Raw genomic sequence first — 22,115 nt, forward strand, 5'->3', positions numbered from 1 at the left:
TCCATTCAGCACCGCGGACAGCTACATCTCTTCTGGCCAGAGCAGGTGGGGGTACCTGTTGGTTTGCTCTGTATGCAGGTGGGGATCCCTCCTCTCTCATGTCTCCCCCTGCTTCTGAAAACGCCATTTCTTCCTCCTGCTCCCCACTGTCTTCAGAACAGGAATCAAATACATCAGCATAATATTGTTCAGCAACAAGCGGGTCTTCTGGGATCTCTGAAATAGAAAATAAACAACACTCACAGTCATGGAAGTGATAGCGGGGTGAGCTAGGACCTCGCACATCTTCAGAGATTGGCACTGGAAAAGCTTCCTTGGAGTACAATGACTCTTCCCTTCCTGAAACTGTCTGCTGGATACACTCATCACTCAGCGAAATTAAACCAGTAGAAAGAGGGACGCCAACCTTTGAAGTTAGAAGAACAAAACCACAAGGCAGGAGTAAATGATCTCCTTTGCAGCTTTTACATGAGTCCTTATTAAAAACAAAGGGAGTCAGGAGAAAAATAAAGATGAGAAACCAGAGCAGGGCCCTGTTATGCAACTCAGAAAAGTTTGTAGCTGAGACAAGAAGGTTGTGCTAATATTCTGGAAGTTTCTTTTTAAAAAAATCAGTATCTCATGATAAAACAACATGGGTAAGATATATAACAATGACATTTGGCCAGACTGGGGAAGACATCACAATTCTTTTCTAACAGGCTATGGATTTAGGCTTTTCAAATGGAGTTTGCTCTGGTGGGCTATATCCACACCCACACAGATCATTTATTTAAAAGCAAAAAGAAAGGGGATTATCTGTGTAACCTGGAAGCTGCTACCATTATCCAAGTTACTTGGCATAGTATCTCTTCTGACTAAAGCAGAGTTGGCACACACAACAATATCTACAGAGAAAGGTCAAGGGTGGGCTATGGGGGAGCAGCAATGGACAGTCTAATTTACTAATGGCGACTAACAATCAAGAAATGTCTTTGATTGAGAGAGGAAGAAATCACGTGATGGGACACTCTACTTCAGCCAGGTTAGGCTTTGCAGCATTCCGATTTACAAACAGAATTATTGATCTTACTTGCAACACAGGACACTATTTTTAAACTCATTGCTATTTTGTTCTCTCTGGTGGGGAAATGTATCATTTAGGGTCAGAAAATCACAGTTTGATGCAACTTCTGCCTGCTTGTATATAAAATTCTGGGCAAGATGCTTACATTTACAGAGCTCTGTTTTTCTCAGTAAAACTATATAAGGGTATTCTAGTCATGTGACTTGTAGACCCCTAATAAGCTGCTTATGAAAATATCTAACTGAATACAAGGGAATGTTACAGAACTTCCACTAAGTTTGCACATCTGTAAAAAGTGGGCCTTCCATTAACTGACTGTAGAATCCTTTGAAATAGAATATGGACTGAAGACTTGTCCAGCGAATAAGACAACATTTTAAGGACACAGCTGTGTGCATGTGGGGTGAGAGGACTTCTTGTGGGAGACAGCTCTCTCCTTACACCATGTGGGACCTGGGAATCAAAGTCAGTTCAAAAGCCTCGCCCACTGAGCCATCAGGGCAGCTCCCAAAAGGAAAACTTTACATTCTTCTTGCTATCTATGCTTTTGTTGCAAAACACAAGAGGCTATACAGTGGGTTAAAATTAGCTCAATGACAAAAATTACATATATTTCTAACAGCTTTTGACAGTTCCTAGGGTGGGACTTATACACAGTGTCATTTAATCCTAGCCCTGTATCATCTACATCTATCTATCTATCTATCTATCTATCTATCTATCTATCTATCTATCTATCTATAAAAGTGACTTCTGATTGAGCAGACAAAGTGATGAATCAGAGAAAGATGTAACAGAATGAGTCAGATAGGATACACCCAACTCTCAGGAAAGAAAGGCTACTTAAAAGACAGTGCAGAGAAATGGGGGAATGGATGGAGAGGGAGAAAGAAAGAAAGAGAGAGAGAGAGAGAGAGAGAGAGAGAGAGAGAGAGAGAGAGAGAGAACAGTTTTACTTGGGCAGTTTTACAGAGACAGAACAAGCCAGGGAATGAGAAGGAGCAGAAGATTAGAAGAGATTGCCATAGTTAGTTTGAGGCCAAGCAGAGCAATTCAGTCAGAGGCAAAGAGAAGCTGCTTTGAATTAGTTTTGAATTAGTCAGCTTGGAGAGGACTTTGGGCCAAAACAGCTGAGTTGAACCAGCCAGCCAGAGTCCAGAAGGAGCTAGAAAGGGTGTACCGGCTGGTTTTGTGTGTCAAGTTGACACAAGCTGGAGTTTCACAGAGAAAGGAGCCTCCCTTGAGGAAAAACATCCAAAAGATCCAGCTGTAAGGCATTTTCTCAGCTAGTGATCAAGACTGGGAGGGCCCATTGTGGGTGGTGCCATCCCTGGTCTGGTGGTCCTGGGTTCTATAAGAGAGCAAGCTGAGCAAGCCAGGGGAAGCAAGCCAGTAAGTGACATCCCTCCATGGCCTCTGCATCAGCTCCTGCTTCCTGAGCTGCTTGAGTTCCAGTCCTGACTTCCTTTGGTGATGATAAGCAACGTGGAAGTGTAAGCTGAATAAACCCTTTCCTCCCCAACTTGCTTCTTGGTCACGATGTTTGTGCAGGAATAGAAACCCTGACTAAGGCAAAGGGTGAGCTTATTTAACAGTGAGCCTCTCAGATGACAAACATCTGTCGACCACATTACTTGCCTCCTACATAACTTCCTCCTCTGCCCCTTCCCCACCTAACCCAGAACCTCCATCTCGCTTTCAGAATTGTCTGTTCTCTCATTGGCTCCTCTACCTTCCTTTCTTCCAGTCTCTCTGCCTCTTTGTACAGCCATTTACTCATTCGTGTTTTCATTTCTTCTCCCTCTGCTCTCTGTTTCATCTCCCTTTCCCTCCTTTGCTTTCAAACTTGAGTGTGACAGAGTACGGCAGACTTACATCATTGGCCAGTTTGCAATAGTGTGTTTATATTTGTGTACACACTTAAAACCTGTAGGAACAAGACACACACTTCAGGAATAAAGACTTAGCCACTCAAACTACAAGTAGCTCTTTAGTGTTTGCCATTCCAGTCAGTATTTCAAAAAGATCCTTGCAACTCACAAAAAGTGACTTTTCAATGCGTGGCTTAAAACACAATGGTTTAGAATGCTGGCTTCTGCGTCAAGATCTGCACGTTCTTCAAGGCTAACAATGACTCTGCAACACTGGGCACCAATTTAACTTTGTGCATTTTGGTTTTCTCACCTATAAGCCACAGACGATTATCTGCCTCTGGAGTTATTGTGGCCAATCACTAGGATAACAGAAACTAGGTCTTAGGTGCCGTGTTATGGTATTTTACTCAATGAACATCAGCTGCTCTCAGACGCTATGCAGTGTGGCCAACATTTTGCTTTTGCTTATTAATACTCAACATCAGGAAGAAATATATCAGACAATCATAGTTATGTACTAAATGTGAAATGTTCTTTATTCTAAATATAATCAGCCTGTATAGGTCTTCGGAACTGACTCAAAGGCACAGTGCGGAATGATGTCCCATTGGTTTCCTTTGTGCTGGCCTCCACAGAAACCCATGAGCACTTTATTCTCTCTCATCACTCTTCTGCTCCATGAGGGCCTCTAAGTTCCCTTCAGACAGCTCAGAAAGGCATGGGCGTGGAAGGCTTGCTAGTCAAACTGTAGGCTTCCTAGGTTGTATGGTCTTTGTTGTGGTTATTGACTGTTCTGATGGTAAACAATACTCAGATGAAGAGTGTGTGTTTCTGTGTAGCCGGGCAGGTCATGCCTGTACAACTCAGACATGTTTTCTCACAAACGAGGCCATCTCCCTCCTCCCATAACAAGGTTCACTGTGCACAAAGAGTCTTAGTATCTTTCCCCGCTTGAACCTATGATCTAACAAGGAAAGAGTGACCAAGGGTCAAGATTTATGCTCCCCATACCTGACTCATGGGGCAGTCTGGGATGGCTCCATCTACAGTGTCTATTGAGCACACTGCATTACCTTGGTACTGCTGAGAAATGGAACTGTTTTCAAACGGGAAAATCAAAACAAATGTAAGCCTGATCCAAGTGTGTTTGTCAAGCTGCATGTTTTTCTGTAGCAAGCCCAATTTAAAGCCTTGTTCAGCTAAGGCTCATTTCTCCTGTCACTGAGGGAAAAACAGACTGTGATAAATAGCTTTAATTTCCTCACACCCTGAAGTCAGCCTCATAACAGACACATTCCAGATTTCTCCTGTGTTGGGTGGGCAGTGACAGGGCATTCTTATGAAGGAATCCAATAATGGCTGTCCAAGCTTGCGAACAGTGTCGCAAATCCATACTTGAGGAAAAAAGAAGTTATCTAGTTCCACAGAAAGGGTGGCCTTTGCCAGATACTTCAGTCAAGACCTAAACAAATTCCTTTTAAGATGACAGGGTACTAGGGTCACCTATAGGACTTGTTAATTAGTACACAGTGCTAGGTTCCAACCCCTGCCCCCTCAAATGCTGATTTGGTGTTTCTGGGTAGCACATGAGAGTATTTCTCTCTCTCTCCACTTGAGTGTGCATACATGCACAGATAACTTCCAAGGCCAAAAGCAGGTACTGGATACCTTGGAGCTGGAGTTACACTTCGTTTTGAACCACACAATCTGGGTGCAAAGATCTGAATTTGGATACTTTGGGCAAGATGGACAAGTGCTCTTGATCACTGAACCATTCCTCCAGTCCCGCAATTTTCTTTTCTATAAAGTTCCAAGCTGATCTGGATGCTGCTGGTCCAGGGGTCATAACTGATAACAACTACTCAAATAAAAGTACCTTATGATATACAAAATCACTTTAATAAAGGCCACGTGATCCTATCCTAGCCCTATATCTCCTCCACTCTTTGTATGCTAAAGCAAACCATGAGCGGAAGCCAACTACTTCAGAGAAGTTGAAGCCGTGCTGTTTGTGGCCTCAATTGCTCCCGATGTCTATGGCGATATAACCAATGGGACAGTTGCTACTTTGTGATCAGGAATACAGATGTGAATGGTGAGCAACTCAGGTTATGCACAGCACTGTGCAATGTCAAAGGCACATTCACAACTATTATTCTGTTGATGGTTGTATCGAGTCTTCAATTAGACCAGATGCTCTCTTTTTGACCATTGCCTTAGATAAGGAAAGTGAAGGCTCGGGCTAATTCCAGAGAAAGGTCACACAGACGCATGAGCCTCGAGCTAGAAAGTAAACAGCCTGAACCCCAGATTGTGGGTTAGTGCCGTTTTACAGTGAATAAGCAGCGTTCATCTTTGCTGCTAAAATCCCATGACTGTCCCCCCGCGGCTCCGAAAGACACTGAGCAGTACAGGGTGGGGCTCTGGTTTGAAAGCAAACCTGACTCTTACTTATGCCAGGAGATTGTCTCACAGGAGCTGGGAACAGTGAGTGCCAGGCCCTCATCCAGACTCAAGCCAGCTCTCACTTCTTTATCTCAGATGGGCCATGCAGGTGCATGAGAGCCATTGAGGCCTCCAGTTAAAACAACGCTCCCTCCAGCATTTCCAATTCAGCAGATTTGGGTAAGGCCCAGGATTCTGCACTTGCAACGATGCTGCCAACAAGGAAAAGTAAGACCGTCACACTGAGCACTGGAGGAGAAACTGGCATAGAGGTGATATGTTAGATAAAAGCTTCTGTTATTTCATGTATTGTTAGACCAGCTCTTTGTACTTCTAATCAGATAGACAGTATAGAACTTTTCTTAAAGAGCTAGTTTTCCTGTATGTTGTTTCAGACTAAATCAGGGAATAGCCTTCTGTAAATGCGTGCGTGCGTGAATGCGTGTGTTCTCTGCTTCTTTTTGCTGAAGCTGGAGTTGAGTGACTCAGCTAGCCTAACTCTAGTTAGCTTGTCTTGGGGATCTTTCTGTTTCCACGTTTGCAGCGCTGAGATTACAGGCAGACACTTTGCCTGCATGGCTTTTATGCAGGTGTTGAAGATCCAAAGTCTGATTCTCACATTGCAAAGCAAACGCTTTACCCTCTGAGCCGTCTCATTAGCCCAAGCACAGATATTCAGAAGGATAACCTCCACCTGCCCGTCTATCATTATCCCAAGTGATTCCAGCCACTGGTGTGTCTTCTACAAAGAGTAGCAGCACCTCGGATCTCACCAGGAATACAAGTTCTAAGCCCATCACCCACCCTGACCTACTTAACTAGTACAATGTGTGCTGGGGATGGGGCTCAATGGTATAATACTCACCTACCTTGTGCAGGGCTCTCAGTTCAATCCCCAGTACCATGATGTGTTTCAACAACCCCTCCGGGTGAGCCCAATACGCACTACTAATTCCATACAAAACTGTCACTTAATGTCTGTTCAAATTAAAATAATTTCTCTAATAACCTATGAGCCCAGGGGGGCAGAATCCATGCTTGTCTTGGTTACTATGCACCTCCACATTGGATCAAGGAAGATACTAACAACTTTTTGAAAAAAAGAGTCCAAAGATCTCTAAAAGGTATGGGCTTATGAAGTGCATCATGGCATCCCATTCAAAGGCTCTCAGAAGCTTCATTGGAGGGTGAGGGAAGAGGAAGGTGCTACTGGAGCACCACCCCCAGTCCATCTTTTCTTTTGCATGCTCTGAATTTATCTGTCAGATATTGTAGTTTTGATATTAAATGTCCCTTGAAAGTCTGAGCATCGAAGGCTTGGTCCCAACCCATCAAGTTAATAGACAGCAGTGGAGTTTTAGTGTGCAGGATTCCGTTGACAGATTTCAGGGCACTGAAGGCACATTCCCAAGGACACAGTGGTTCCATGGTCTCTTCCTTTCCCTTTCACTCTCTTGCCATGGGATAAATAGCCCTGTCATGTGTTTCCACGGGTCCCAAACCACGACAGAAACAACTGGCCACAGGCTGAACTTTCCCAAACTGTTAGACAAAGTAGAGAAAAGTCCTTGTGAGTTGACCATCCTGAGCGTTGGTGACAACAGTGTGGCAGTTTGAATAGTAACGGCCTGCACAGGCTCAAAGTTAAATGTGTGGTCATAAGAGAGAGATGCTACTTGACAGACATTAGGAGGCTTGGCCTTGTGGGAATAGGTGTGGCCTCATTAGAGTAAGTGCTGGGCTTTTAAATGCTCCTCCTGCTGCCTGATGATCTGGATGTAGAGCTCAGCTGCATCTCGAGCACACTCCTGCCTGTGTGATGCCATGCAGTCCGCCATGACTGATGGACTAACCTCATGGAACTGGGAACCAGCCCCAGTTAATATTTCCCTTTATGAGAGTTGCCATGGTCATGGTGTCTCCTCACAGCAATTGAACGCTGAGACAGAGCTGCTGTCTTAGACATTTCCATACTAAACTTTATAGCCCCATCCTGCAGACCCATCAAATTCAAGGCCTCAGCCAAAGTTACCCTAGAGTGTGGGTTTTTCTAGATGCTTCTGCTGTCTGCCGGGAGCAGATATCTAGCTGACACGTGGGCTGAATCATTATCAGTAGATAAAGGCGCTGATAGAGGAGACAGAACAGCTAGAGACAAACACTCCCCAGAGAGAGATAGCCTGTCTGGTATACTCCATCATAGCTAAAGTGTTCCCCTAACCCTCATCCTTCATTCTCTCCATAGCCAATGGGGTACTCAATGTCTCACCCCTGGATAATCCACAACATTGCCCACACAACCTGAAGAAAAAGACTCCAAAACTTTGATGATTTAGAAAAGACTTTTTTAAATCAATTTCTAAACTTCAAGCTAATGTTTATTTTTGGTTTTTCAGTTTCTGTAAATCGTCTCTCCCCGGCTGTGAACCAGGAGGTGGTTCATCCGGGCTGTTGGTGACTCATCAGCCAGGCCTAAGACCATTCTCAGGGTGTCCCAGTTCCTGACATCAGCCATTAGAATTACTCACTGGGCTCAGAAGCCCCAGAGAGTGAAGGGCCCCCTGCACTAAAGGAGGCCATCATTTCTCCTCTTGGCGAGCCTGCCTTTTACCGACACTGTGGGGCCATTGCGGAAGTCCCAGAGAGGCAGTTATTCCACACTCCAAATGGCTGCTGCCTCTGTATTTCATTACAAAGAGCCCCTTTCTGGGCCTGTGGGAAGGGATTGCAATTTTCAATCACTGTAACATTTAGTGGGACTGGTGCTGCAGCACATTGGCTGAGGAACGATTTAGACTGATGTACAGTCCAGTGGAGGATGGAGGGGTGGGGGAGCCTCCAGTGGCATGCCCACACTTATAGGCTGAGGGAGAAATGCACGGCTCATATAGGTTTTAGCAACCAGTTCTGCAAAGCTCCCCATCTCATACCTCCATGGTCTTACACAGTGGGCTGCAAATCTTGCCGGAAACACCAACACCAGTGACCACTCATTGCCAACAGAACTCAGTACAGAGATCTCAGGTTGGCCTTTCTGTCAGCAGGTTGTGAGCTGCTTTGCCAGCCTAATAAAGAATTTGACAACTTTCCTTTACAGACATAGTCAAATGAGACTTTGACTGGGTGGCCCTGGGTACAGGCAGAGACAGGTGTAGGGGTGTGTGTGTGTGTGCACTTAAATTACAATTATTAAAATGAAATGACAAATTCAGTCACAACAGCCACATTCCATGAGCTCAGTGACAGGTTTGAGGTATTTCCACCCATGCCATGCTCTGGAATGTCTGGTCTCTACTGCTCCCCCTGCTGGTCCACAGCCCATAGTCTCAGCCCTGGAGTGTGTTTACGTCACCTCTCTCACACTCTGCTCCTCCCCAGCCAGCATAGCACCCACCATCACCACCAGTCCCTGCCCCTGTGGAGGAATATGAAACCCCAGGACCCACACTAGACTTAGCGGGAGGGAGATGGTGACTCTATCCCATTGCCAGCCCTGGACCAGAGCCACATTGAAGGACTTTCCACATGGAAGCCTCAAGCCTATGAGATGGCTTCTCTACCTCCTTTTGCAGAGTATCTACACAAAGATCTCTGATAGATGTTCAGTCCTACGCTCCACCTCAGGGAAAAGTGCCCCATGGAAGCCACCTGCCGCATGGCGGTAACAATGATCAAGTGCATCTTGTCAAACTAATCAAAGAAAACTTTGTTCTAAACATCAAACAGAGAGATGCCTTTCAGTTTTGGGGGAGGGGCTAACAGCTGCTTTGGTTGTACATTCTCTTCCACTCTTTCCTCTCGGTGCTTTATAACGAGCTATAGGTGAGCACCTGACCTTTCTAAAATAAACCCTCAAAACTGGGGCTAAAATTAACTGTGCTGATTAGCTTAGCCTGCAGCGTCACACACGAGACTGTGTAAAGAGGAGGTTTTCTTAGCCAGAATGCATATTCATGACCCGTTCAGTATGGAGGGCTAAATTAAGGATAGTACAGTACCTTTTATATACATACAGACATCAGGTTCTGCCGTTTTATTCAAAGGGACGTCTCCATATTTGATTGAGAGCCCCAAGGGATCTATACACAGGAAGATCCGGAAAGAGGAAGGGGAGGGAGGAAGGGAGGGGAAGGGGGAGAGTGGGGCTCCATGATCACTTTGGAAATAGGTCTCCCTTAAGCTCTAGAGTCTGTGGTTTTTATCATATGTGTCAAACTGATTCTCCCTTGGGCAAAACCATAACATTTCTCTAAACATTTTTTTTCTTTTTTCTTTGCAGAGCAAAAGCCAAAACAACTGGGCAAAATTTGTCTTTTTTTCCCCACCAGATTCAGAGAAAGGAACAAGGGCTGGGATACCCACTCTCTGAGGGGCAATACAGGAAATTGCTCAGTGGCCCTGAGGGCTGGCACAATGGCTGTATGGTATTTGCTGACACACGGCACTTTACTTTGGAGACTTTAAGCAACCAGGTTAAGTTCCCTGAGCCTTAGATGTCTCATCTACAGCATGGGGCTCAGCAGCCAAACCCCAAAGTGTGGAAGAAATGATCAAAGGCTCCCTGTGCTCTCAGGTGCAATGGCTCATAGCTGGAGGAATGGGTGGGTTGACACTGCGGTCACTGGGCTTTTACAGCAGAACTGTAGAGCATGTGGCTTACATACAGAACTAACTGTCACCGTTCCGAAGCCTAGGGAGTCTTAGATTGAGGTGCCGGCAGACTGGTATCCGGGGAGAGCCCTTGTTATTTGTAGATGGCCCTCCCCTCTTATATTCTCACATGACAGGGAACAAAGAGACAGAAGGCAAGTTACTTTGTGTCTGTTTACAAGGATGCCAATACTATCACGAGGGCTACAGTCTCATGACTTATCCACCTCCTAAGGCCCTACTGGGTAATGGAAGGGCAGGAAAGTATGAAGGTATGCTTCTCATTTCAAACAGTACGCAAAAGTCACCTGAGACCTTTAGCAACATTTGCGTTCATGCGTCTCTGACATGTCCAGGGTGACAGAGATGCTGCTGGCCCAAGCAACCACACTGTGGGTAGTGAATGAATCAACCACTACTCTCTGCTCCTGGCCAGTGAACATTTGTCTAGAAAGAGGACTATAACTAACACTTGCACAAAGTCTGCATCGCTACAGAATAAGGTCTCTGCTTCTCCCTCTTATTTCAGGCTTGCTGTGTTTATTCGCTAACAGCTTTCTCCATATACATGAAGTGTCTCTGGCAACTTGCTGATTGACATAGAGAGAGCCTTGTGAACCAGCCGGCATTTCCCCTTTGGTGGAACTCTGGGTTCATTCTCTCCCTTCTCCATCCTGTGTCCTGGAGAACTTCTCTCCCATTGGCAGCTCCTTCTGCAAACTCAGCAGCTGGAGGCAGAACAGAGCTGCCAGATGAGGCCTGCTGTTGTAGGACTCTCTCCATTCATCCACATGAACACTTAACACACAAGATGAGCAGGGATCACAACAGAATGCATGGGGAAGCCTGCTGCCCGAGAGCATGGGCATGGTGCTCTGGAAGGTTCTCATCGCTCACATCAATTAAGGCGCACATTTCTGGTTGAGCTTAGAACTTCCTGCCATAAAGCTGGCATTTGCCTCTTCGTAGCTTGGTGAAATGTTGATGGGGTCATAGGGGTCAAGGGAGAGGAAATACTTCATGGCTATAAAATTTGGAAACAGTTGCCTTCTCATATTCTCAGGAAATAAATAGGAATAAGTGTGTAGTACTCATTTTATAAATCAATGGCAGAATGATAGAAGAGACAGGGAGGAGGAGAGGGGAGAAGACACACTCAGGGTATGTGAGTTAAGACAGTTTTGGGATTGCCTCACATTGTCACAGTTATGGGAGCTGACAAGCCCCAAAGTCCACAGGATAGACCATGGAGCAGGCAGCAAGCAGCAGGCTGGAGACTCAGGAAAGGGTTAGTACTGCACTCTTAAGTCCAACGGAAGTCGGACCTGAATTCTCTCTTTGATTGTGTAAGACACACATTATGCTTTAATCAAATCTACTGATTTAAAAAATCATTGAATAAACACACTAATAGCAGCATGTAGACAGGTGTTTGAGGAAACCTGATTATTACTCACTTTGCCAGCTAACCCTGTAAGAAACCATCCCGGGACCTCCTGGAGTGTTCTCTTCAGCTTGCTTCCTGACCTAGAAAATAGGGTGGTCAGAGAACTCAGGCCACCCTCTCAGGATGCAGACATTAGGTTACTTCAGGTACTGAGGAACTTACTGATCACATGTAGGGAGCAGTGTTCACTCAGTTCTTAACAAACCTCTAAACTAATGTCAGAACCAGCCTCCTGTCTCAAAAAGCTTTTTCTCCAAGTGTTTGCGGTGTCCTGCCTACAACCCTCTGGTAGATTTCTCTCCTGCATTTGTTTGCAGAAAATTCTTGTCACCTTCACTTAGCCTGGAGTCTTCAAGCCTCACTGGGGAGTGTGTTTAATGCCCACCATGGGCAGAATAAGGTGAACAGGCTGCCCTACAGGGGGCTGGAATCTCGCTTTGGCAGGCAGCATGCCTTGGGCTGTCAGTCCATGCAGAAAATACTGGCACAAAAGCTTGGTAACCAAAATCACGTTTTGGAGGGGCTGGAGAGCTGGCTCCGTGGTTAAGGAGCAGTAGCTGCTCTTGTAGAGGACCTGGGTTCAGCCTTCAGTCCCCACACGGTAGCTCACAACCACCTGTGCCTTCAGTTGCAAGAGATCAGATGCCCTCTTTCGGGTTCCATGCCCACAGAGAGCACACAGACATACATTCAGGCAAAACACCCATATGCATAAAGAAAAAAATGTAAAATTAACTTTAAAGATCACATTTTATTGGTGACTGAGGTAACAATAGGTATCCCAGGGCAAACGGCGCACCAATAAAGCCAATACGGACAGAACAAGAGTCTCTATGAGCCTCCCTCTAGCAGGCCTCTTTCAGAAGCCAAAATTACCTCCAGCTTTGGAAACGCCCCCTGCCGTGGATGAGGCTCTTGAGAAAGTGTCTCCGCGATGCTTTTAGGAGGGTTCCTTCTCTGAAAGGCCCAGTGCAGTCCCACAAACCTAAGCTCAGGCATCTCTAAGGACAATATCAGGGAACAGTGGATGTGTAAAGACAGCCTCCGTGGGCTTGGGGAAAGCTTTTGTTTTTTTGTTTTGTTTTTGTTTTTTTTAAACAGGCAGTTGCCTCTCTCCTTGAGTAGTGGCGAGGCAGGCTCTAATGGCCTGAGAATGTTCTCCTCCCACAGAGCCCATGCTAGGAGGCTGAACATGGAAATGGTCCAAAGGGTCTGGTGGTGAGGCAGGCTCTGGTGATGGCCGCTGTACCAGGGAAATTTTCCCTGGCATTTATTTGACGCCCGTTCAGCTTTGTTGGGCTGCTCCCATCTGGCTTCTCAACTCTGCCACCGCTGCTCCACACCTCCTCTGAGCACAGGGAGGGGGCACCATGCATCTCGCCCTCCACCCTAAATGTTCCTCGACTTCTCATCCAGAACCACATCTCCATCTGCTTCTTACTCTTGACTCTTGGACCAGATCTCTCACAGCTTGTTTTTCATTTACATATTAATTTGCCCAGAAGATTGTTAACCCAGGCTGAGTGCCAAGCTCAAATGAATCCTTGACTCACTTCCCTCAAGCCCACACAGCCAGAGTCTCAGTGAGCTCAGCATAGTATATGTCCACCATCCCTCCTTCCTTTCCTGACTTGGGCTGAACTCTTTACATACTGGCACTATTTGCTTAGCCAGTGTTTACTGAATCTCACTTCCTGCTTAGCTGATAACCCCCCCCCAAGAAACTAGTGCCCACAACTGAAGAAAAAAAACGTTGACATCCTAACTCTCCTCCCCACTGGTATTCCCGTCCACACCCCCTCATAGTGTGTGTGCCCTGCCCTCACTGTATGCAACAATCAAGAAAGCCCAGGGCATGCCCACTGGTTTGCATCAAACTCTGTCTGTAAACAGGGATGCTAAATCATTCCGCTAGAAAATTAAGTCTTCCCTCATTAATAAGTTAGGGGAAATAGACACAGCACGCATGTGTATGCTAACAGTGCTAAAGGGTTTTATTTCAATGAGGTCAAAGCCAAGTTTCAAGAGGGAGGAGAATAATTTAAAGCAAATTTCTTTCCTCATCGACATTTTCCAGATGTTCAGAACACAGAAACAACAGGCAGACAAATGGCTTAGGCTAGGGGTCGGAAACCCACAGCCTGCAGGTCACGTCTGTACTGCCCACTTCTGCACTGCGCACATCTGTGGGAATCAGCCAGGGCGGTGTTATCTGCTGCGGCTGCTCTCACCATTCCAGTGGGCAGCAGTGGAGTTGAGTAACAGCAACAGAGGTAGCATGTCACGAGACCCCATCATTTCTACTCGCTACTTAAGGAAGCTCGCAAAATCCTCACACAACAAAAGAACCTCTGATGCTGAATTCTGTTTTATGGAAACTATGGCGTTGGGAACAGCCTTTGGCTTGAGGATCTGGCTGTTTCCAGATCATCTACCCATGGTGGGACTGGAGCTACATCCCAGCATTTTGTCAGCCACAGTTCTCTACCAAAATGTCATGCCCACGAGAGGTAAACATTTTACAAGGCTAGCCAGCTCGTTAGAACTTCTGTAGTTGTAGAAAGCCGGGATAATGCAGGTCTAAAACCAAATTATATTGGGCCATCTAAGCCACCTAAGTAACTATTTATTGTCTGTCCAGTGTGTGACCTAACACCCATGGAACTACTAGATAGATCCTTCCAGAATGTACAAACAGACCCTTTAGCCTCTACCAATGCCAAGGCAAAGAGTGTCACCAGGTAACTTCTGAACTCTCTAGCAGAAGCTCTCTGCACTGCTCTAACTCGCCTAATGTCCCTGTCAAAGCCCTTTAAAATGCCTTGACTCATACCTTTCTTTGCCCTGTTACCATCAAAAGCTTCATGAGAATTTTCCACGTTGGAACATGGTGTGTGGGATAACTTAAAGCTGCATTCTCAGGCCCTCGTCCACTCATATTCAGCTCCAGAATAACCACCACTTACTGCTTTGAGGGGGGAGAGACGTTTCCATATCAACGACTTCGTAGACAGTGGAGCCCAGACTTGTCACTGTGAAGCCGAGACCTTTCCACCTGAGAAAAGCTCAACCTGCTCAGGGTCCGAAGAGCAAACCCAAGGAGAGGAAAAATACTCAGTATCTGACGTCAGCAAGGTGAGGCTTTCCCAGATACTTATCAACAGACACTCCTCGAGGCTGTGCATGGACAGGGGACAAAGTGCATGGATCAAGTGACCTCTACTGGCCCAGAGGCTCATGAGCTTTCTCTTCACTTAGGGCTTTGAGTAGGAAAAGACAAAACTCCACCCGGGAACGTTACTTACAATCTATTTTATATCCCTTATGTCTACCCCTTACTGTAGGATTTCATGAGACGTTAATACGAAGTTGCCCTGGAGCAGCTGCATGGGATGCCAAACACGGCTGCAGTGGACACACAGGCGCACATCTGCAAAGGGACAGGCACGGTGCTCTTGATGACGCTGCAACCCGAGGGGAGCTTCACAAGGGGATCTCATTGGTTCTAGCCGAGAGTGAACGTGCCCAAGCTACGATGGACTGGCACAGTACTGTTTGATGACCGCCATCATGTACACAGTCTGTAGGTGGCAGAGGACAGTGTGTTTGGAGGATAAGCTGGGACAATGGGTCTGGACTCTTTGGTCAGGAGAACTCTTCATCCAGCTGAGCACATAGTCTATGCTCTCATTAAGTCGCTGCTGACCTGCTAACCCCTGAGCTAAGCAAGCGAATGATTGCAAAAGCAATATTCGTGACAAGAAGCACACAAGTGAACCCCGGATCCAGAAATCATGCCCACATCCTGGGAGCTCATGCCTCCTTCCTGCTTTCAGGCCTTGCTTCTCACACTAGGAATACGCAGGATTTTAACTTCCATGCCATTTACCTCCTTGCTTTTAGTCATTGCTCCAAGTCGTGTCCGATTCCTGGAGAGCAGCCTGACTTGCTTGCTTTGAAAGGCTAGGCACAAGGCATCAGACCTTAGAGAGTTTGGGGCTTTGCTTCTCTTAATCTTATTTGTCACAGAGCTGAAGAGCATCCACTTCATTGCAGCACAGTGCCTGGTCATATGGTCTTATTACTTTTGTGTTGCTATGACAAAGTCTGCCATAAACAAACTTACTGAAGAACGATGGACTTTTCTCGTGTTCTCAGAGGTTTCAGGCCCTCGGGTTTGGCAGGCAGGTATGGTAGACACAGTAGACTAAACCGTAGAGCCCACGAGGTGAAAGGAAGCGTCTCTTTTTTCCTGCAGGCTTGCACATGTGTTTTCTTTTATTCCATTTTGACTCCAGCCTATGAGGTGATGTCAGCAACTTCAGAGTGGTTCTTTCTTCTCTTAATCTGTGAGATACCCACCCAGACGGAGTCAGAGGTGGGTCTTGGTAATCCTGAGATTCTAACTATACAGATGATCAAGCTCGGCCATCACAAGTCTAGCCCTTGTCAACCTGATGCCCAAATGCATCTCCTTAAGCCATAATAGTCAGTCCCTGGCCTCCAAAGACTCAGATCACTTCGTATTATAAGATATTTCCAGCCCCTCCCCAAGAGCGCCTGTACTCTTCACTGCTCTGACAATGCTGGAAGTCCAAGTTTCCAATCTGCTTTGACATTTGAAGTCTCTTCGATGTGAGGAACTGTATAAGTAAAATAAAGTTATATGCTTACGGAGTACAATTACACAGAGTAAAAAGTTCCCATTCCAAAGAATGGGAGTGTATGGTAAAAAGAAATGGGGGGCGGTGTGGATGGGACCAAAGCAAGACAGAAACCACACAGGGAAAACACTGAACCCCATAGCTCCATGTCCAGAACTCGAGGTACATAGTGATGAGAGCTCCCAAGGGTCTAGGTGTCCCTTCCCTTGCCTTTGCTACCTACGACTCAGGTGACCTGCGCCTTGGTTATGTTCACGGCTTACAGTGTTCTTTGGCAGACATCCCATATCACCATCATCCCCATCTTACTTGGGTCTCCACTGCAGCTCCGGCTTCACCATCACCACTCGACCTTTCAGACACTGCCTCCCATGACTCTAGCACATATTCCTTGGCCTGTAGAAACCTCCACGACCTTATACATTTTGCACTCTGTGCTCCTAAAACCCAGCCTCATGAGGCCAGCGCTAAGATCTCCTACCAACTGTTGTCAAGCAATCTTAGATGATAGCTGCTTTGGCTTCTGAGCGCCTGAGTGGATGAGCATGGAGTAACAGATCCTAGAGAAACAGATATTAAGCAGGCCTGTGCAAGCAAGATGCCTTGGGCAGTCTCTCCTCTCAAGGGAAATGTCTCTCGGATAACTGCTCTCATGTATCCTTGAGCCTGCAGTTGGTGGAATCTGACCAGTTTCTGACTAAGCTGGTGCAAAGGATTTGGTTTTTTTATGGCTTTAATCTGTCCAGCGGCTGTACTTTCTTCTGTGTCAGAAGGAAGTGTGCTCCTTCTCTGGCAAAATGTCCCAGTTTTCACATTTTCTGCTCTGCTTTTTGCTCCAAACTCTAAAAACCTGGTTACAAGTATCTTGCAGTACTCAGATGCTAGCCTTAACAGTACCTGCCTTGAATTCTCCACTACCAGATGAATTGTCCGTCCCTTTAAAATCCAGCCTCCTACAGTCATGGGCTTCAGATGTAAATAAGCAAATTATTTACCAGAATGTAGCATGCATGGCCCCAAGCCCAACTCCCAACAGAAGCCTGCTCCCGTCTGCCCATGAGCACACCCTTACTGCCTGCCGTCCTACCTCATTCTGGCTTTTGAGCTTTAACAGAATCAGTCACTAAGCTCTGCCTACAGTGTTCCAATGCTCCTTTGGTACACATCTCTAAACTCTTCCAAATTCCTGCCACGAATTAGTTCCAAAAGTCCCAGAACCTCCTTATCAGAAATAGTCAGATCAATGACCCATGTTCCTAGGATCAACTTTCTGCAGTAGCTTTTCCATCGCCATGACAAAAAGAAAACAACAACAAACAACTCAGGAGGAAGAATTTATTTGAGGCTTATTGCTTTTAAACTTCCAGTCTTTGCAGTTTGGGAAGCAGCACAGAAGTGCAGCTATAATGATGACCAGAAAGGAGCGGGGAGGAAAAGAACAAAAGAGAGGAAAAGGAGTGGGGGAAGGAGGGAGAGAGCAAATGAAGAGAGAGGGAGAGAGGGAGGGAAAAGGAGGGAGGGGGAAAAGGGAAGGAGAGGGAGAGAGACAGACATAGAGACAGAGGGGGTGGGTGGGGGCAATGTGCCTATTTTCCACCAAGCCTTTTCCTTTCCCTTGTCATTCCATATGGGCCCCACATGTATAGGATGTCACTGTACAAAGGGATGTTCACCTCCCCTTAATCATTAGTTAAAACCCCTGGAAATGCCCTGACTCACTTAGATGTGTGCTCCTCCATCCAATGAGTTAACAGTGGAGATTAACCAAGGACAATTCTAAAACTTTATGTTATTATTAAGCCCTCCCATTGTTGCTGGGGTCATCACAGCATTCTGTGACTGATTTCCTGGTACGCTCATGCACTCATGGTTCCAAGGAATCGATTCTGGGGCTAAACTGTGGAGCTATGTCACATGATGCCAGGGGCTATCCACAAAGATCACACACCAGTTTATACCGTGCCAGCAGAGCAAGCATTTGTTCCGCAGTTCTGCAGCCCTGGAGACAGTTGGTGCTCTCTGGCTTTTCGATTTTAGTTGAGTCTTAGTGACTCTATCCTAGTGTCTCCTCTGATATTAACTTCAGCTCCTTGGTCCACTCGCTGTGGATTAAAGTTGGAGGTGTCTTTCCACACAGTGTAGATGTCGTGCTCCGCCACTGTGGGTGAGCAGCACGTTTGGCTCTCCTCTGCAAATTATGTCTTGTTCTCTCTGGGCTCCTTTAAGAACAGCCATCTTGGCTTGTCTGAAGTTTAATATGGTTATCAACCTATAGCTTGCTTTCTGTAGCTTTCTTCCTTTTCTTTCTTCCTTTCCTTCCGTATTTTGCTACTTGCAATTTCTATGTCTTTCACATTGTTTGATGTTATACATCATCAATTCTAGACACTTTTGTCTGTTAAGGTTCAGGTAAGAATATTAGAAAGTGACCATGGGGCTCTGTTTACTGCTTGGCTGGATTACGACCTTGTGTGATCTCCTTGTTTACTGCTTGGCTTGATTACATTGTCTTTGATTTAAGAACTGACCATGTTTTTTTTTGGATGTACCTAGAATGACAGAAAAGCAGACTGGGAAGAAGGAAAGCTGCTTCAGCCTCAGCACTGGCTGGAGTCGTGTTAAAATGATGTCTGATTGTCTTTGTCTTTTCAACCCTCCCTCCCTTGAGACCCTGTTGACTGACTGGGCTGGCTTGGTCATTTGCTTCTTTAAACTGGAAACATTACTGCTTTACAGTTTGTGTCAGCTTCAATACGTCAGGTCACTGAGGGATATCGGTTTTAACTGGCTGTGGCATAGTCCAGTCCTGAGGAGACCTACTCTATCTCTCTACATCATTAGGAGGAGTCCATTGCATTTTGTAAGATGCCATCTTTAATTTATTTAGTTTTTCTTTTTAACCATTCCACCCATCATCTGGAACACTGCATTCCTTGCGGCACAGGGTGTTTTACAATCGCTGCATCAGCACTCATCACGTAATCCTTTCGGAATCAGCAACAACCACATCAGCACTCTACACGTAATCCTTTCCGAATCACCGACTCATGAAGGAAGCAACCCACTGCTCAATAGGCAAGGAAAGCAGTTCCCAGCAATGCCCAGCCATTTATACCAGAAAGGCCGCACAAAGTGGCCCCACAAAAAGAAAGGAATTTAATACCAAATTCCTTTATACAGCAACAGTGTATAAATAATCCTGTTTTCCTGCACACTTCAGCTAACACTGTATAGTCTCAGTCCTCAAAATACTTGTTGTTTTAGAAAATGTGGCATATCACAGTGTGAAATTTCTATTTTTCAATTTTTAGTAAGGTCAAACCACTTTTAGTCACTGAGGTAGTTCTTCATGAAATTGGTGATTTTCTTTGCCCTTACTTTTTCTGTTGGGTTGTTCTCAATTTTTCTAATTACTTAAAGAAATATATATAAAATATTCTATTTTATATAATGGAAAATACATTAATTATAAGAATTGGAAATACTTGATATATCTCATTTTACTATATCTCTTACTTTACAGATATAATAAAGAAATCTTATGTCCATATACACAATTCTGTATGTCTTTTATATTTTATGGGTTTGTGTCATAAATAAAATGTTTATGAGAACTTGCAAATAAATAACCTTATCACATACCAATATTAACTGGACCCAAGGCATATGCAACTCAATGTACTTCTATACAGTTAGAACAGGAATCTGGAGTGGACAATCTGAAGCCTCACATTTAATTTTACACCACCAACCTCTCCCCCCAAAAAATCCATGACAGAATTAGGACTAGAAAAACAATTAGTGTTATACCTTTCATAACTTGTCCCTGTAACCAGCATCCAGCCCTTCCTCGTCCCTTGTATTTGCCTTTCTTGTTCTCTCTCTTCATGCTACGGTGCACCCACATGCACACATATTAACTCATAAACACATTACCCAAGATCCCCACACAAAGGAGAACATTCCATATCAGACGTTCTGAGTGTGTCTACATCCCGCACAGGAAGGAGGACACTCCATATCAGACGTTCTGAGTGTGTCTACATCCCGCACAGGAAGGAGGACACTCCATATCAGACGTTCTGAGTGTGTCTACATCCCACACAGGAAGGAGAACATTCCATATCAGACGTTCTGAGTGTGTCTAGATCCCGCACAGGAAGGAGAACACTCAATATCAGACGTTCTGAGTGTGTCTAGATCCCACACAGGAAGGAGAACACTCAATATCAGACGTTCTGAGTGTGTCTAGATCCCACACAGGAAGGAGAACATTCCATATCAGACGTTCTGAGTGTGTCTAGATCCCGCACAGGAAGGAGAACACTCAATCTCAGACGTTCTGAATCTGTCCATTTCCTGTGGGTCTGTAAACGTTAACTTTGCTCCATGCTCAGCAGTACTCGTGCGTGCCTTTGCGTGTCATTCACCTGTTAATGAACAACTAGGCTGACTGTAGTTTTTCTATTAGACATAAATGTGGGGCGGGGGGCACATATCTCATGATATGGTGTGGAGTTTTCTGTGTATATGTGAAAACATTAAATAGTGTGGTCATATGGTCATTCCATTTTTAATTTCTTTAGAATTAATGACCATAATATAATGACCATATGAATCTGCACCACCACAGACAGTGAGTCATGTCCCTTCCTCTCCACACCTTTCCCACACTCGACCTCAGATCTGCTGATGGCATCCATTCTGACTGGGGGGAGGTGGTATCTCAAAGCACTTTTAACTTGCATTCCCATGCTGTCTGTGGATATCGACCCATTCGAAACTGGTTATTGCTCATTTGACTTCCTTTATTCTTTTGAAAGCTGACTATTCACTTGCTCATGTGTTGACCGGCAGTTTTATTCCCTTAGCACTTATTTTCTGTGTCATAATTATAAAGAAATTTCATATTCCAAGATTAGAAAATTATTCTCCAATATATTATTTAATGTTCTATATGCTTACATATTCAATTTATATAACATTTATTTAGGTAGGAAATTACCCTTTTTCAAAAGCAGTTTTTCCAACATCACTTACTTAAAAACATCTTCTTTTACTAAATGAGATAGTACATTTTTCTATAATAAATTTACATGAACAGTAGACAAGTGTTTGGATTCTTCATGTTGATCTGTGGTTCTGTTTACTATCGTATCTTCCTGGAAAGTCTAAGGTTTTCTTTATCATGGTAGACTGTAGACATATCTTAATCATCCTGTTCCTACTTTAGTCATTACCATAATGATACAGTTATTATCATCATCTTAGCTCGCAAAGGGCTTTCAATACTTACCACACATAAGCTACCAAATCCATATGAAATGTCTGTATTCGCATATTCATTAGCATTCATTTATTTGCTGAGACACAGGCAACAAATCACTGATTGTGTTAATCACAGAGTTCCACATGGAAATCACAACCAATGGGCTAGAAAATGTTCATTATATGTATATGTATATATATATATATATTGCATTATATATAACATATTTTGTATATTTTAACTACATGTAATAGGTACTATGTGCATACCAACAGTTGCTCACTGGAGGAAAAGAGCAGGGTTCCAGCATCAAGCAGCCATGCCACTCCAGGAGAGCACGTTCACCTCATCTGTGTGGTCACTGATGGTCTATGGTACCCAACAGGTATAACTTGTGCAGTGGCCCTGAAGGTGCAAACTTGATAGTGCTTTGTCTAGCTCCTACGGGGTTCTGGACTTTATCCCCAGCACCACACAAAGCTGGGCTTTGTAGTTGATAGAGCACCCGTGACTCCAGCACTGGGAGTTGGAGGCAGGAGGGTCATCGTTTGTTACACAATAAACGTGAGGCTAGCCTGGGCTACAGAAGGCCCTATCTCAGAAATAATCTAACTGAAAGATCACTTGGGTAGCAGACGGAGTGAGCATAGCCGGGGTTGCACTGGGTGTCGGTAAGGGCAATTCTGCAGGCGAGCCAGCG

At 45.0% G+C, this 22,115-nt stretch overlaps 1 protein-coding gene across 1 annotated transcript in view; it reads right to left on the reverse strand.

The window, feature by feature from the left end:
- Nek11 (NIMA related kinase 11) overlaps positions 1-22,115 on the reverse strand; it is a 233,237-nt gene that overhangs the window by 89,203 nt on the left and 121,919 nt on the right. Inside the window, exon 15 of the mRNA XM_032910420.1 lies at positions 56-216. Within this exon, the coding sequence (XP_032766311.1) occupies positions 56-216 (161 nt within the window). The remainder of the gene's footprint in view (positions 1-55; positions 217-22,115) is intronic.

This window comes from Rattus rattus, chromosome 8 (genome assembly GCF_011064425.1).
Source record: "Rattus rattus isolate New Zealand chromosome 8, Rrattus_CSIRO_v1, whole genome shotgun sequence".
Taxonomy (NCBI): Eukaryota; Metazoa; Chordata; class Mammalia; order Rodentia; family Muridae; genus Rattus; species Rattus rattus.